The sequence below is a fragment of the Sorex araneus genome, chromosome 1, assembly GCF_027595985.1.
Source record: "Sorex araneus isolate mSorAra2 chromosome 1, mSorAra2.pri, whole genome shotgun sequence".
Taxonomy (NCBI): Eukaryota; Metazoa; Chordata; class Mammalia; order Eulipotyphla; family Soricidae; genus Sorex; species Sorex araneus.
The window spans coordinates 540,795-557,441 of record NC_073302.1 but is presented as its reverse complement, the minus strand read 5'-3'; the positions used below and the strand labels follow the sequence as shown (position 1 = coordinate 557,441).

Genomic DNA, 16,647 nt, shown 5'->3' with positions numbered 1-16,647 from the left:
GCGAGCTGGACTGGAGCCCGGGGACAGGTGTGTGTGTGTGTGTGTGTGTGTGTGTGTGTGTATACAAGCTGCTCCCAAGGATGTCAGTGGATGTGTGTGTATCCTTGTGACCTGGGACTTGTGCACTTTTTGATTGCTGCGGCTAAGTGTCCATGGGTGTGTCGTGGGTTTGCTGGGCTTGGGAGGAGGTGTCCAGTCAGCTACCTGCCCTGACACTGCCTGGTCTGACTATAGCACTCCGGGCAGGCCGAACGCGCCCGCCGGGTGACCCTGGGTCCCCAGGTCAGGGAGGCGCCCTGCAGGACCAGCAGAGCCCATTTGCGGGGAAGGTTCGGATGAGGGGTTCCACCGGGCGACCAGTCTCAGCCCGGGGAAGCGGCCCCATGGCCCTGCGGATCCGCAGCGCCCCAACTAAGCAGAGCCAATTCCAGCCCCCGCAGGATTGCACGGGATGCAGCGCGTGTCCACGAAGGGCAGAGAGGGCCGCTGGTCGCCCCTGCCTCGCGCCCTCGTGCACAGGCCCGCGGGAGAGTGAGGGGCACCGGCGCGCTTAGGTCCCGATAGCAGCAGCAGGAGGGCGCGCGTGCAGGGGACACGTCACGGTTCCAGCCCGACCAGCCAGCGGCCGAGAACTGCGCAGGCGCGGCCCCTCGGGCAGAGGGGGCGTGGCCTCCGTCCAATACGCCGAGCACGTGGCCAGACACGCAACGGGATAGGGCGGAGAGGGGCGTGGCGTGTGTGTGTAGGGGGTGGCGGTGGAGGGGGGCGCAGAGCGCGCGCTCAGGCGCAAAGCGGCGGTGGTAGTGGGAGGGTCCCAGAGCACGCGCGCAAGCGCAAAGCGGCGGCGGTGGTGGGAGGGTCGCAGAGCCCGCTCGCAGGCGCAGAGCGGCGCGGGGTTGGGGGCATCGCGCGCGCAGGCGCGTGGGGGCGCGGGGCGGCGCGGGTCGGAGGACGTGGCGCAGGCGCGTTGGCGCGCGCCGCGATGGGCGTGGTGTGGCCGGAGGTGCGATGTCGGCGCCGGGGAGCGGCGGGAGCGCCGGCGGCGGGCCCCTGGGCCGTCCTCGCAGCCCGTCGTCCTGACGCCGCCGCCGCGCGGGGTCCCGCGAGCCCCCTCGGCCGCGGCCATGTATCTGCCGGCCGCGCCGGGGCCGCGCCGGGACTTCATCTCGGTGACGCTGAGCCCGGGCCCGGGCGGCGACGGCAGCAAGCGGCGGCGGCCGCGCTCCTGCTGGCGGGTGAGCGCCGGGCCGGGCCGAACCGGGCCGAGCCGGGCCGGGCCGAGCCGCGCCGAGCCGCGCCGAGCCGAGCCGCGCCGAGCCGCGCCGAGCAGCGCCGCCCCCCGCCGCCCCCGCCCACGGCATCCCCGCTCTCTCCCTAGAAATGGAAGCAGCTGTCCCGGCTGCAGCGGAACGTCATCGTGCTGCTCGCCGCCTTCCTGCTGCTCTGCGGCCTGCTGTCCTACGTGCACTCGACTGAGCCCTGGAGAGGTGCGGCCGGGCGCGGGCGGGGGGCGCGGGCGGCGGGGGGCGCGGGCGCTAACGCGGCCCCTCCGCAGCCCTCGCAGAGCGGGCGGCGCAGGAGCCCAGGATGAGGCCGGCCGTCGCCCCCGTGCTGCCCGCGCCGCAGGAGGCCCGAGCCGACCCGGCACCCCCGGTAGGTCTCCGCCGTGACCGGCAGCGGGGGACGCGCGGCTTCTGTCCGGGGCCAGTGTGACCCTGGGCGGACGCCGGGCCCCTCCTGCTCTGAGAGCCGCGCGGAGGGAAACGCCAGAGCGGGCGCCTGGGGAGCCAGGCCAGACCCTCCCTTGGGGCCAGGCGTGGGGCGCACAGGGGCTGGGGACGCTGTGATGACCCAGTGTCGAGGGGATATATGGCAAGTCCCGGGGGGTGCGAGGGTCTCTGGGACCAGTCCCTGTAGATCTCGTGTCAGGACCCAAACGTTTGGGAGCCAAGTCAGGGCCCTCGGGGACCCTCAGCTCCATTCCGGGTCCTGGGGTCCGATCCCAACGCGGAGAGCAGGGGTCAGGAGCAAACCCCAGGGGTAGGGAGGGGTCCCGGTGGAACCAGGCGCCCTCGGGGCAGTTGGTGGGGAGGAGAGCAGAGCGTGGAGGCGCGGCCACCCAGGGCACTGAGGCCCGGACACGCGACCCCGGGGGGCCTGGCGTGCCACAAGTGCTGAGATGGGGGGTGGAGGCGAGGGAGAGAACGAGGGGCCGCGGGAGAGGCCTCCGGGCAGGGCAGGGCCCTCTGGAGGGCGGGTGCAGGGGGAGGCTCGGTCGGGCACGCGTGGTCGGGGAGGCCGAGGGCTGCTGCTCACAGGGGGTCTTATTTGACTAGAAGCCACAGCGGCACATGCGCCGGGGACCGCCCAGCCTGCAGATCCGCGCCCCCGAGAGGCGATCCCTGGCGTCCAGGAGGCCAGAAGCTGCGCCCGGCGCCCAGGAGGAGCTGGTGCAGAGGACGCTCAGGCACGGGCCAGCGCCGGGCGCGTCTCCTGCAGGCCGAGAGGGCGAGGGCGGGTCGGGGTGGGCCGGACCCTGCCCGCGGGTCCCTCCTGCAGGGCGGGAGCCGTCCCCCGTGTCCACGCCGGCCAACGGCACGTTCTTCTCTCCCCAGCTGGAGGGGAGCCGGGCCGGAGCCGGGTACTGGCCGCCCACCTGGGAGAGCGGGGTCCCCCTCCCTGCCCGCCCCACCCGCCAGAAGGGTCCCCAGCCCCACAGGTAACACCCACCTGCTCCCTCGCGTCCCGCACAGGGTGTCCGGCCATGGGGGACGCTCCCCTCCTGGGGACCTCCCCCTCCTCCTGGCTTCTGGGCTTCGCACGTGCGTGTCCAGCGCGGGCCTGCGGGGGGGAGAGGGCAGGCTCTGTCCCTCCCTGGCCCTTGTGCCGGCGTCCACCGCGCTGGGGGCAGCTGGCGGCAGCGGGAGCACGGGGTGTTGGCCGTGCGTCCGCCCTGCCTGGCTCGCCCATCTCCTCCAGGTGCCCGCAACCAGCGGCAGCAGGCCGTGGTCGACGCCTTCCGTCACGCGTGGGAGGCATACCGTGCCTTCGCCTGGGGCCACGACGAGCTCAAGCCCGTGTCCAGGTCCTTCAGCGAGTGGTTTGGCCTCGGCCTCACGCTCATCGACGCCCTGGACACCATGTGGATACTGGGTCTGAGCAAAGGTATCGCTGTCTGCCCTGTCTGGGCTCTGGGGACCACTGGGGCCCGCAGGGCTGCTGAGGCCTCTGGCTGTCCCCTCCTGTGTCCTCTCTCACTCTCCCCTCTGTATTATTTCTCAGTGTTCCTTCCTGTCCTGCTGTCCCCTCCTGTACTAAGGCGTTGCATGTGTGTGTTCCCTGGCTGGGCGGCTCACTGCAGTGTCAGGGTGGAGCCCAGACCCGTGACAGCCGCGGTCCCTGCTGTCCCCTTCCCTGGCCTGGGCGTGGACATGGTCCGAGGTCTCTGAATCTCGGGGGCTCCCGTGAGCTGTGGCTTCCAGCTGCTGGGAAATGTCAGGTCAGCCCCGCCGTGGGCCTGGGTCCGGCCTGCAGGAACACGGCCGGTTCCCACAGCTGGCGGGTGCTGAGGGTGCCTGCGCCTTGTGTTCTGTGTCTAGAGTTTGCAGAAGCTCGGAGCTGGGTGTCCAGGGAGCTGCGCTTTGATAAGGATGTGGATGTCAATCTTTTTGAGAGCACCATCCGGATCCTGGGGGGCCTCCTCAGCGCCTACCACCTGTCCGGGGACCCCCTTTTCCTGCAGAAGGCGGTGAGCTGGGCCCTGCTGGGTGTTGGTGACACAGGCTGGCTGAGCTGCTTCCTTTTTCTCTGGCTTCCTTTTTTTTTTTTTCTGCTGCTTTTTGGGACACACCCAGCATTGTACATTGCACCCTGGCGGTGCTGGGGGACCATATAGGATGCTGGGAATTGAACCCGGGTCGGCCGCGTGCAATGCAAATGCCCTACTCGTGCTATCACTCCAGCCCCTCTGGCTTTCTTTTTTTCTCTCGCTGCTGCCTCAGGCCCCGTCTGGCAGTGGTCCTGGGTCCTGGAGTGGGGGTTCCGGCCATTACCCTCAGACTTGGCTCAGCGGTTGTACGTGAGGGCCCAGCCCAGGGCAGCTGGATGACGGGCCACACCTTGTGTCCTGTGTGTTAGGAGGACCTGGGGGATCGGCTCATGCCTGCTTTCAAGACTCCATCCAGCATCCCCTACTCGGATGTCAACCTTGGCACGGGTGTGGCCCACCCGCCGGTCTGGACCTCGGACAGCACTGTGGCCGAGGTGACCAGCATCCAGCTGGAGTTCCGGGAGCTGTCGCGTCTCACGGGGAACAGCAAGTACCAGGTGGGCCTGGGCGGGGCCCATCCCTATTCCTGCATTACTCGAGTGGGGAGTGGGTGAGGCCGTGTACCTGCTGCCTGTAGCAGCCCTGGGGCTTCTGCCATGGCTCGCTCCCACATGGCTATAGCCGGTCCTGCCCGCGGGCAGGGGTCCCCTCGGCCCCACCCCTCGTCTGCTGTGGCTGCAGCTATGCGCTGACTGGGGCTATGATCCTTCCTCCAGACTGAGGACTGTCCCATGCATGTCCCCAGATCCACGCCTGTTCTTTCTGCCACATGACCGTCCGTGGTCTGCCTAGGTGTGGCTGGGATCCAAGCCCTTGTCCAACCCTTCGATGACCGTCACGCTGTTGTCACCCACCTATGGGACACACAGGCCTTGATGCCCTGTGTCCCTGTGTCCCACTGTTCTCGACCAGAGCTACCCGCTCTGCATTTTTCCTGGCAAACCAGTGAACGGCACGTTCAGGGCCTGTGTCCAGACCCGCAGGGTAGCGGGTGGCACGGGCAGCTGTGTGCCCACCCTGGAGAAGTCTGTGCCGGGGCCTGTGACGCAGGAGGCTGGACCTGAGGCCTGCCAGCTCTGGGGCTCTGACCCGCTCCTCACCATCTCACCCTGTGTGCACCAGGAGGCTGCGGAGAAGGTGACGCGGCATGTGCACGCGCTGGCGGGCAAGAAGGACGGGCTGGTGCCCATGTTCATCAACACGCACAGCGGCCTCTTCACACACCTGGGCGTGTTCACGCTGGGCGCCAGGGCTGACAGCTACTACGAGTACCTGCTGAAGCAGTGGGTCCAGGGCGGGAAGAAGGAGACCCAGTGAGGACCTGCTGCCCCACCCAGGGAGGGGGTTCCCCGGGAGCTCCTCCGCCTATTCCCGCCCGTCCACGTCGCCCGTCTCCCCAGGTTACGGGACGATTACCTGGAGGCCATTGAGGGGATCAGGAAGCACCTGCTCCGCAGGTCAGCACCCACGAATCTCAGCTTCGTGGGGGAGCTCAACCACGGGCGCTTCAGCAACAAGATGGTGAGAGGCACAGGGCCTCGTGACGACGCCCACCCCGCAGGGCTGCTCTGCAGAGCCGCCCCCGCACCTGGCGCCTGGCTGGCATGCTGGCTGGTGGCCTTCCTGCCCGCTGCCCCTCCCGCCCCTGCCCACGAGCGCGGCCCCTCTTTGCTGAGGGGACCCTCTGTTTCAGGACCACCTGGTGTGCTTCCTGCCAGGGACGCTGGCGCTGGGCGCGCACCACGGCCTGCCCGCGGAGCACATGGAGCTGGCCCGGGCGCTCATGGAGACCTGCTACCAGATGAACCGGCAGATGGAGACGGGGCTGAGCCCCGAGATCGTGCACTTCAACCTGTACCCCCAGAAGGTCCAGAAGGACGTGAGTGTCAAGGTGAGGCTGGCTGGTCTGAGGGCCAGGCCGTGGGCCCCCGCGGGCTGCCCTGACCCTCTCGGCTCTGCAGGTGGGCGACAGGCACAACCTGCTGCGGCCCGAGACCGTGGAGAGTCTCTTCTACCTGTACCGCCTCACCGGGGACCCCAAGTACCAGGACTGGGGCTGGGAGCTCCTGCAGAGCTTCAACAGGCACACGCGGGTGAGCGCCCTTCGCCCCGCGCAGCCGGAGCAGCTGCTGTTGTGGTGAGGGGGGCGGGGTGCAGGCCTGGGACCAAAGTGCTGACATCCGCTTGGTGCCTTTGCAGGTCCCCTCGGGTGGCTTCTCTTCCATCAAGAACGTCCAGGACCCCAAGAACCCACAGCCCCTGGACAAAATGGAGAGCTTCTTCCTGGGGGAGACGCTCAAGTACCTGTTCCTGCTCTTCTCTGACGAGCCGGGCCTGCTCAGCCTGGACTCCTACGTGTTCAACACCGAGGCACACCCCCTGCCCATCTGGACCCCCACCTAGGGTGGCCACTCCCTGTGGGCATGGCCCACGCGCCAACTTGTCCTGGGGGAGCATCCATCTAGGTGGCCCTGGGTCGGTCCAGGCCCCCTCGGGCCGGGCAGTCTGAGACGGGAATCAGCTGGTCTCTCGGCTGGGCACCTGGAGCCTCACCTAACCCACCAAGTCTCCTCCTAGGGTTCTCCTGCAGCCCCTGCCCTGTCAAGGCCTGGGCAGGTGAGACTCCACGTGGATTTGGGGTTCTCCTGGGCAGCACCCTCAGTCATGTGTGGACCCTCCCCCTGTTGTGCTCAGGGTCAGAGCCGCCTCAGTGACACCGTGACCCACCTGTCTCTCCCACCCCCTGGTGAGATGATACTTTCTGGAAGGATCCTGGCCGCGAAAGCCAGGGCTGATCTGTGTGGAAATGCTGCAGGGCCACAAGGGCCCAGGTGTCTCAGGCAGCCGGGCTGGTGTCCGGGCAGGATGCAGCACATGCCCCCTGGTGGGGCTGACCAGCCCAGTAAGGAAAGGCCCTGTGGATGTGGACGTTGGGGCTGGAGAGGACCGTGTTTGTGACAGACACACTACACCAAGGGGGGCCTGCCCCGATTGTCTAAACACCAGGGAGCAGTCGCCCTGTTTATTAAAGACTCTGGGCTGCATGCGTGTGGCCTGCTCACTGACTGGGCTCCGTCTGTCCCCTCCGCTGGGGCATGGCTCAGCGCCTCCTGTTCCTGGCCTCCTGCACCCACTGGTGGATGAGGGTAGCCTCCAACTCTCGTGCCTCCTGGACAGACGTCGGGTCCTCTGGGTGTGATCCTCTGAGGAACAGAGCGGAGGCCTGGGTTGGGCATGCTGCCTGGGCCAGCCCCCAGCCCCCATCCTCTCAGCCCTCCTGCCAGGGCCCACCTGAGGTCCAGGTGATGTGCTCCACCCTGGATGTTGATGGCCACGATTGAGGAGCTTAGGTTCCTCAGGATCTGCCAACGGGACACGCCGGTTGGCCATGCCCCACGCTGCCTGGTGCAACCCTGCTGCGGGCATTCCTGTCCCTGTACTCACCCCACCCCTGGCCCAGGGGTCCAGGTTGCCATTGGAGAAGATGATGTTACTGGCGGCTCTGAGGTCTGTGAAGGACAGAGCGTGCAGTGGGGTCCAGGCCTGGCAGTCACGGGCCCTGCTCCCCACCCCCAGCCTCACCGTCTCCCCAGAAGTTGGTGCGGAGCCAGCCGGGCCGGGGCCACACGCCCCACGTGTGCAGGCAGTACTGCTGCCGGAGAGCCTCGGTGAAGGTGAGGGCCGGGAAGAAGTCGGTGATGTTGTTGCTGGAGAACCTCAGGTTGATCTCAGTGCAGGCCTGCAGGCAGCCTCCTGTCAGTCCCGGGCTGGGCGCCCCGCACTGTCCCTTGCCTGGGGTAGCGCCTATGCACCTGGTAGTCCCAGGCCCTGGCGTCGGAGCCATTGCCACAGCCGGTGGGGTCGGCACACGCCTTGTACTGCTTGTAGATGTCGTAGCAGGGCTGGGTGCCCGAACTGTTGTATATCAGCCCTGGGGACACCACAGGCCTCAGCACCCCACAGGCTCCTGCACTGCCTGGGGGGTCAAGTCCCCAGCAAGGCTGGCTGGAGGTGCTCGCCTTACTGTGCTCGGGGCCGGGCGGGGTCATGGGGGTGCAGACTCACCCACAAGCGAGCGGAGCCCCTCGATAGACAGTGTTTTCAGCAGCCGCTCGCAGGCCACCTGGTGTGCAAAGAGCCTCTCAGGACCCTGCTCTGACCCCTCCCTGCCCAGCCAATGCCTAACAGTCACCCACCTTCACAGGATTGGCAGGGAGGGGCCCCAGGAAGTCGGTGGGGTACGGGTAATTCATCATGGCTATCACGGTGAAGGCGTTGCGGGCAAAGCTGTAGAGCTGGATCAGGTCCCTCTGGCTGGACAGCCGCTGGCAGGTGCCGAAAGCCTGGCTGACCTTGTCAAAGGCTGGGGGCGGGGGTCAGGGAGCTTTAGAGGCAGCCGGTGTGAGGGGGCCGGGGAGAGGGGGCAGCATCCTCACCTCCTGCCATGAACAGGTGCTTGATCTGCCCGAAAGAGTCCCGGACGGCCTGGGCACACTTGGAGCTTTGGGCCTCGAAGTCCTGGACACGGAGAGGCCGGGTGGTGGCTGCTGCGGTCCGGCCCTGCCTCTGCCCTCACTCCCCAGCCCACACTCACCGCCGTGACATCGTGGAAGAACTGGTAGGAGTCACCGAGACCCGCCACGGCTACCACGGGCGCGCTGGCTGCCAGGGCCCCCACCACAAGCTGGGGGTACTTCATCCGCATGTAGGCGCTGAGCATCCCCCCATAGCTGGGCAGGTGCACAGCGTCAGCGCGTGGTCCCTGCCCCCGCCCCCGCCCCGGGAGGGGCCCTCGGGGATAGGTTCCCACCTCCCGCCGAAGGTGATGACAGGGACGTGGGGGCTGTCGAGGTCCCGGCGCAGTGCCTGCAGCAGCTCGGCGTAGTCGGCCAGCGCCTGCTCCACCGTCAGCAGCTCCGTGTGGCCCCGCTCCGTGGACTGCGGCCCGAACGGCAGCGACTCCCCGTAGTAGCGCTGTGGGGGGCGGCAGGCTGAGCGGGGGGCCCGGCCAGGCCCGACCCCGGCCCGACCCTCGCTCGGGACCCGCCCGGCCCCGCCCGGCCCGCACGCACGTGCTCCGCGAAGACCAGCAGGGCCCGCTCCTGCGCCGCCAGCTCCACCACGAAGCCGGAGTTGTTGGCGAAGGACCACACGTCGCCCTCGTTGCCCGTGTAGAAGAAGATGGGCCCCTCGGCCCGGTCCCAGAACTTGTCTGGGGGCGGTGGGCGGCGGTGAGGCGCGGCCGGCCAGGCCGTCCCGGGCCCGCCCGACGTTTGTCCTGACGTCTGTCCCAACGTCCATCCTGACACCCGCCCCGCCGCCCGGCCCGAGCGCCGGCCCGCCGCCCGTCCGCGTCCATCCCAAGCCCGTCTCCGGCCGCCCCCACGTCCCTCCCGACCCCCGCCCGCCTCACCCGACAGCAGGAACCGCTGCTTGAACGTCCGGTTGCCGAAGAGCTCGAAGTCGAAGTGGTCGAGCTGCTGCGCGAAGTAGGCCTCGCGGAAGCAGGGCTCGGGGTGCGGCCGCTCGGGCACCCACGCCCCGGCCGCCCGCTGGCCCAGCAGCGCGGGCAGCAGCGCCCAGGCCAGGGCAGCGCGGGCAGCCGCCGCCGGGCTCATGGCGCCTTTGCCGGCGCCGTCACGTGACCCGCGCCGCCACGTGACCCGCGCCTGCGCGGAGACGGTCGTCATGGCGACGCGGCGGGGGCGGGGGCGGGGGCGGGGGGCCGCTTCCCGGGACCGCCGTGGCAGGGCGAAGGTCATGGCCTTGCTAACCCCTGAGCGCCACCGGGTGTGACCCACAGAGTAATAATGATAATAAAAATAAACTGATTTGGGGCTGGAGTGACAGCACAGCGGGTAGGGCGTTTGCCTTGCAAGCGGCCGACCCGGGTTCAAATCCCAGCATCCCCTATGGTCTCCTGAGTGCTGAGCCAGGAGTAACCCCTGTGCATCGCCGGGTGTGACCCCCCAAAAAAAATCAACTGATGTTAAACAAAGGAGAACCAAAGGGATGAGCCGAGTGAAAGAACGTTATTGGGGCCCGAGCAGTGATACAGGGAGTTGGGCCCTTGGCACAGCAGACCCTGGTTTTACCCTTGGCATCTCGTATAATCTCATATAGTCCTGAGGCAGAGCCAGGAGTAACCCCTGAGCATCGCCGGGTGTGCCCCCCGCCAGTGGAGCTTCAGTGGGAACACACCCATCTTATCTGCTCCGTCGAAGGGTTGTTTTTTTTTTTCCTTTTTGGGTCACACCCAGCGATGCACAGGGGTTACTCCTGGCTCATGCACTCGGGAATCAGTCCTGGCAGTGCTCTGGGGACCGTATGGGATGCTGGGAATCGAACCCAGGTCGGCCACGTGCAAGGCAAACGCCCTACCCGCTGTGCTATCTCTCCAGCCCCTCGGTCGAAGGTTTTGGCATGTTTTCGATAAATTTGCTGGGCCAGAGAGAGTATGGGGTTAGGGGGCTTGCGTTACATGACGCCCACCCACAGGACCCCCAGAACCTCATGTGAACTCTGAGACAACACCAGGGCGACCGTTGAGCGCAGAGCCCCTATGAGCCCCGAGTATTGTGGCTCAAACCCCCCCGAAGTGATTTGTTTTTTTGGGGGGACACCTCGTTGCGCTCAGGCCCTTCCTGGTGGTGCAGTTTCATCTTGCACCCCGACTCTGTACTCTGGAGTATCTACAAAACTCTGCTTCTCACAGACTTCTATGAATGCAAGTCGACAAATAGCGGAAGATGAACATTATACCACACTCAGGGTCCTGCATTCAAGCAGCAGGAGACAACACGGTATGGTCGAATTTAGGAAACAGGTTTAAATTAAAAAATGGGGAAAGGGAAAGGGCGGGAGGCTCCCAGGGTAGAGGGAGGAAGGTGGAACCCTTTCCCGGGGGCACTGGTGGGCAGTTCCTTCTGGCCTCCAGGCAAGGGCAGAGATTGTACAGGGCTTACAGCACTTGCTTTTTAAATTATTCTTATTTTGGCTTTTTGGGTCATACCCGGCAATGGCTGATGATGCTCAGGGGTTACTCCTGACTCTCCACTCAGGAATTACTCCTGGCAGTGCTTGGGGGACCATATGGGATGCTGGGGATCAAACCAGGTCGGCTGCATGCAAGACAAATGCCCTACCTGCTATACTATTGCTCTGGGCCCAAGACACTTGCTTTATTTGAATCTACCCAAGGTCTGAGCTCCAGCATCAGTTATGGCCCCCCAAGCACCACTAGGAGTGATCCGAGCACAGAACCAGATTTTTGGCCCCAAAACCGAATCAGTAAAGTGTAAGCAAAGTAAGAAGGTGGCAGGGAAGGGCAAGGCATGACAGTCTGCTCCTAGGACGGTCACAAAAAGAGCCTTGGATCCTTGGTGGGGAGTTTTATGTTCTCATCATGACCTTCAGAGCAGAAAACTGCTCTTTAACCAAAAATTTTGTTTTGTGGCTGAGGGGACCTAGCCTTCTCTGGGCAGCGCCTCTATTTCTTTGAGCTCAGTATTTGCTTCTCAAAGTCTTTGCACCCATGGACTATATCAGGCTAATGACCTTTAGTCTCATCTCACTTTAGTTACTAAAGGAAAACCTGGTTGTCAGGGAGACCCTCCAGGGGTTAAAACACTTGCCTTGCAAGAAACGACCCTGGTTTAATTCCTGCCACAACATGATTCCCTAAGCAAGAACATTTGCTGAATTTTGTGACATAGAACTTTTCAAAAATATCCAGAATTAACCAGAACTACAAATCTTAAGAATTTCTAAATAAATTCAGAATACCCACATCATTATTCACATGTTTAATATATACGAGTTTATACATTTTTGGTTTTTGGCCACACCTGGTGGTGCTCAGGGCTTATTCCTGGCTCTGCACTCAGAAATCACTCCTGGCAGTGCTTGGGGCACCATGTGGGATGCCAGGGATCGATCCCGGGGCAGCCGCATGCCAGGCAAGTGCCCTACCCACCATACTATCACTCTGGCTCTTGAGGTTAAATATTCCTATGTGACAGTGCTTCCCATGAAGCTTAGCATGCCACACATGTCTGATCTATTCAAATATATATTTGTATATGTATATATACATATATAAAATGTGCATATGCCATGAGATGCCATAGCTCTAAGTCCTTCCATATTTACTTTCTCTTTAACCAAAAATTTTGTTTTTGGGTCACAACTAGTTACTCCTTGGGGCTCAGGGGAATGTATAGGATGCCAAGGACCAAACCCAGGTCAGTAGGGCAAACACCCTACCCACTTTTGTATCCCTTTAGCCCCTAACCAATAATTGTTCTTAATAGTTTTTGTTTTGGGGTATGTTTTGTGTCATTCAGGACCAGCTAAAAATGTATTATAAATATTAATAACCAATCCTGGCAGAATATTAACAATACTCAACACACACCTTCAAAATAGTTGCAAAGGCTCTGTTAAGAGTTTTATTTCTGGGGCTGGAGGGATAGCACAGCGGGTAGGGCGTTTGCCTTGCACGCGGCTGACCCGGGTTCGATTCCCAGCATCCCATATGGTCCCCTGAGCACCGCCAGGGGTAATTCCTGAGTGCAGAGCCAGGAGTGACCCTTGTGCATCGCCAGGTGTGACCCAAAAAGCAAAAAAAAAAAAAAAGAGTTTTATTTCTACTTGGAGTCATTTCAGCGAACCAATCCTTTATTCACCCTCTCACCTCTGGTGTGGCCCCTCCATCTCAGAGATGTTATTATTGTTTTTGTGTCCGTCTTTTTCTTCTTATTATTATTTTTTCCGCCATCCCCTCTTTTTTTTTTTTTCTTTTTGGGTCACACCCAGCAATGCACAGGGGTCATTTCTGGCTACCCCTGGCGGTGCTCAGGGGACCATATGGGATGCTGGGATTCGAACCCGGGTCGGCCGCGTGCAAGGCAAACGCCCTACCCGCTGTGCTATCACTCCAGCCCCCCATCCCCTCTTTTAAATCACACCCAGCAATGCTATGCTCTTAGAACCTTGTTCAGGGAACTTTTTTTTATTTTTTTGCTTTTTGGGTCACACCCAGCGATGCTCAGGGGTTAGTCCTGGCTCTGTACTCAGGAATTACTCCTGGCGGTGCTTGGGGGACTGTATGGGTTGCCAGGGATTGAACCGGGTTGGCCGGGTGCAAGGCAAATGGCCTACCACCTGTACTATCGCTCTGGCCCCCAGGGAACCATTTCTGATGTATGGGGTCAACTTGTGGTCACCAAATGCAAGGTAAAGTACCCCGCCCATGTATATATCTGGCTCCTCTTTACATTATTTCTTTACCTGTCTATCCATTTCATCTTTCCCAACAAGAAATTTAGTTAGAAGATTCCAATTTTTCCTCAAAGGCCAAATAACCAGAAATCCAATAAATCAAAAACATCTTTTGGGAATGGAGAGAGTAGGGTGCTTGCCTTACACGCAGCCAACCTGACTCTAATCTTGGCATCCCACATGGTCCGGAGCACCACCAAAAGTAATTCCTGAGTGCAGGACCAGGAGTAACTCATGAGCATTGCCAGATGTGGCCCCAAAACAAGTTTTTGGGTTTTCTAATAGATCCAAAATTCACTCACCATAAGGTAGGACCAAAGGGAAAGAACCAACATATAACAACAGTCTTAGCTACACTTAGAACTCTTGGAGCAGGGGCCGGAGTGATAGCACAGCGGGTAGGGCGTTTGCCTTGCACGCGGCCGACCCGGGTTCGATCCCCGGCATCCCATAGGGTCCCCCAAGCACCGCCAGGAGTAATTCCTGAGTGCAAAGCCAGGAGTAACCCCTGAGCATCGCTGGGTGTGACCAAAAAAAAGCAAAAAAAAAAAAAAAAAAGAACTCTTGGAGCATGAGCCCCCTCAGACCTTCAGACAGCAGCTTCTCCGTAACAGAAAAGGCAGACCTGAGACCTCACAAGACATAAAGCTAAAAGTCAAATACGAGGGGCTGGAGCAATAGCACAGCGGGTAGGGCGCTTGCCTTGCACGCGGCCGACCCAGGTTTGAATCCCAGCATCCCCTATGGTCCCCTGAGCACCGCGAGGAGTAATTCCTGAGTGCAGAGCCAGGAGTAACCCCTGTGCATCGCCGGGTGTGACCCAAAAAGAAAAAAGAAAAAAAAAGTCAAACATGAAAAACCTCTCTAAACACTTGGATTCAAATAATCCTGAGAGTCATAGCACTTCACAAGTAACATGAACAAAACAGCTCACGAACTAATCGCCTAGCCAGCCTCTGTCCACAACCAGGGCGGGGTGGGGGGAGCGGTGGGTAGGAGCATCAGCCCTTCGGGGAGCAGGGGACGAGTGTGGGATCCGCCAGACGCGGCTGCTTTGCTCCCAGCCGCACTCCGCACGCCCTGTTTAGTTTTTTTTTTTTTTTTTTTTTTTTTTTTTGGGTCACACCCGGCGATGCACAGGGGTTACTCCTGGCTCTTCACTCAGGAATTATTCCTGGCAGTGCTCAGGGGACCATATGGGATGCTGGGATTTGAACCCGGGTCGGCCGCGTGCAAGGCAAACGCCCTACCCGCTATGCTATCACTCCAGCCCCCACACGCCCTGTTTAAGTTACACCCACCTGAGCAGAAGGTCTCTGCTCAAAACTTCAGCCTTCTGGAGCTGCCACAGTGGTGAAGTATTTTAAAGAATTACTTCTTTTTTTCAGCACACTTTCCCTGCTTGGGGAATAACAATCACAGATGCCAGAAACTGATTCAGTTTTGGGCAGAGTCTGCGGCTCTCCCCCTGCAAAGATCACCCTGGTCCCAGACAGTTTCTTGGGTGTGCAGCCCAGGACAACTTTCCCATTCACACAGAAGTGGCCAATCTATTGACTTACACACACCTATTTCTCTGACCAGTGGTGTGGGGTGAGCGCTGCTGGTGCCAAGGGTTTGCCCCAAAGGTTCCCAGTCCAAGGTCCGCTCCCTGGAGCAGCGGCCACTCAAGCATTGCTAAATTGTAGCCATGAAGGTTTGGTTTCACTGCCACTCAAGGGCCAATCAAATGAGAGACACGATCTGTGAATAGTATACTGCTAAACTGACTAGGTAGTTTCCTTGGGGATGGCAAGAATAACACACTAACAGCCCGTTGTTTTCAGCATTACAGCTCTTGTAACTTTCAAGAGGTCAGCTTGTTAAGACAGGATTCCCAGGGTCTCCCTTCTGGCCCCGGGAAGCCACAGCTTCTTCCCTCCCGCTCCCACCGCAAGAGCACACTCCCCTACAGGCGGGCACCTAGCTAACGCCGGGGACTTGCGCCTATATACTCCAGTTAATCCCCGCCCCTGTTGTCTGATTGGTTAGCCTGATATTAACAAGGCGGGGGGGCGGAGCCCGTCCTTCTGATTGGGCACTCACAGAACAGCCAATCAGAACGCCCCAATGGCAACCAATCAGATCACCTAGTTAAAGACCAATCAGATTGCCTCTCACAGCGTCCACCCAGAGGATATATAAAAGTAACCAGCTTCTCTCCGCAACGTCCGAAGGGTGGGTGCCCTGAACCAGGGGCTGGGAGAGTTTACTTCTCGTTTGGCGTCAAGATCTGGCTTGAAACGAGCGTTACATCTTTCCAGGACGGGTTGAATGTCTGTGTTGGGTTCTGGAGGTGAGCATAGTATTTTTCAGGGTCGTCTGAAAACTGCCCTAGATCTGATTTTATCTGGTTTATATACCTCAAAGTTAGAAAGGAATATGGATTCTAGCTTTTGGAATATGGATGCTAGTGCATTTCAGCTTATACAGTATCCCACATTACCTAAACAGCAGCAACAAATGTATCTTCTTAGATCTAGTTCAGTTATTTCTTTTCTTTTCTTTTTTTTTTTTTTTTTGCTTTTTGGGTCACACCCTGCTATGCACAGGGGTTACTCCTGGCTCTGCACTCAGGAATTACCCCTGTTGGTGCTCAGGGGACCACATGGGACGCTGGGAATCGAACCCGGGTCGGCCACGTGCAAGGCAAACGCCCTACCCGTTGTGTATCGCTCCAGCCCCTAGTTCAGTCATTTCTTAAATGTGAACCAGATAGCTTTTGTGGTTAGTTTTTAAATTTGGCAAATTTGGATTAAAAAAAAAATCCCAAGACCTACCCAGAGCCAATTCTATACGCTTTGGTTCTTTTCTTATGGTCCTTTTATTTTTTTTTTATTATTATTTTTTTTTTTTGCTTTTTGGGTCACACCTGGCGATGCACAGGGATTACTCCTGGCTCTGCACTCAGGAACCACCCCTGGCGGTGCTCAGGGGACCCTATGGGATGCTGGGAATCGAACTCGGGTCGGCCGCGTGCAAGGCAAACGCCCTCCCCGCTGTGCTATCGCTCCAGCCCCTCTTATGGTCCTTTTAGATTGCTTTGTGTTTGTCTTTCTGGTTTTTGCAGTGCTAGTGATTGAACCCAGGATCTCACAAACGCAGGGCATACACTTGACCACACAGCCACTCTCTGGTTCCCTTCTAGTCTTCTTTCTCCAAGAGAATGCTCAGTGGGTCACACCCTGCAGTGCTCAGGGACCACTCCTGGTGGTATTTAGGGACCCATGTGTCAGGCTAGGAGCATAACCCGGGTGCTTTGCATGCTGTTCTGTCTCTCCCATTCCTCATATTTTTATTTGCCATTAGACTTCTTTAGTTCCTCATTCTTAATGATTGTATATTTTGTCCTATAGTTGGAATACTTAATTACTTCTTCATTTTTCCATGGTTGGAGTTTTAGATTGTATGATAAAGATCTGTGGATTCTTGAATTTTATTTGGGAAGTAAGGAAAGGTCATTGTCATTGTCATCCCGTTGCTCATCAATTTGTTCA

At 60.2% G+C, this 16,647-nt stretch overlaps 2 protein-coding genes across 3 annotated transcripts; one reads left to right on the top strand and one right to left on the bottom strand.

Moving 5' to 3' along the window:
- Positions 1-942: 942 nt before the first annotated feature.
- Positions 943-6,873, top strand: MAN1B1 (mannosidase alpha class 1B member 1). 2 transcript variants are annotated; one of them, XM_055124104.1, is made up of 13 exons: positions 943-1,235; positions 1,379-1,487; positions 1,556-1,653; positions 2,340-2,467; positions 2,616-2,719; positions 2,980-3,165; positions 3,600-3,748; positions 4,138-4,326; positions 4,952-5,142; positions 5,230-5,350; positions 5,523-5,720; positions 5,791-5,922; positions 6,029-6,873. In XM_055124104.1, exons 1-13 carry the CDS (start codon positions 1,125-1,127, stop codon positions 6,230-6,232), a joined length of 1,920 nt encoding a protein of 639 aa, XP_054980079.1. In that variant the 5' UTR covers positions 943-1,124; the 3' UTR covers positions 6,233-6,873. The 2 variants fall into 2 exon arrangements, with proteins under 2 accessions (XP_054980079.1, XP_054980078.1); XM_055124103.1 differs by having other exon boundaries at positions 944-1,235; positions 2,337-2,467.
- On the bottom strand, positions 6,819-9,481 carry DPP7 (dipeptidyl peptidase 7). The gene is made up of 12 exons (XM_055124113.1): positions 9,243-9,481; positions 8,902-9,041; positions 8,640-8,803; positions 8,424-8,559; positions 8,266-8,347; positions 8,026-8,192; positions 7,895-7,952; positions 7,642-7,760; positions 7,412-7,568; positions 7,274-7,338; positions 7,121-7,191; positions 6,819-7,032 (listed from the first exon to the last, which is right to left on the bottom strand). Exons 1-12 carry the CDS (start codon positions 9,445-9,447, stop codon positions 6,930-6,932), a joined length of 1,467 nt encoding a protein of 488 aa, XP_054980088.1. The 5' UTR covers positions 9,448-9,481; the 3' UTR covers positions 6,819-6,929.
- Positions 9,482-16,647: the final 7,166 nt, after the last annotated feature.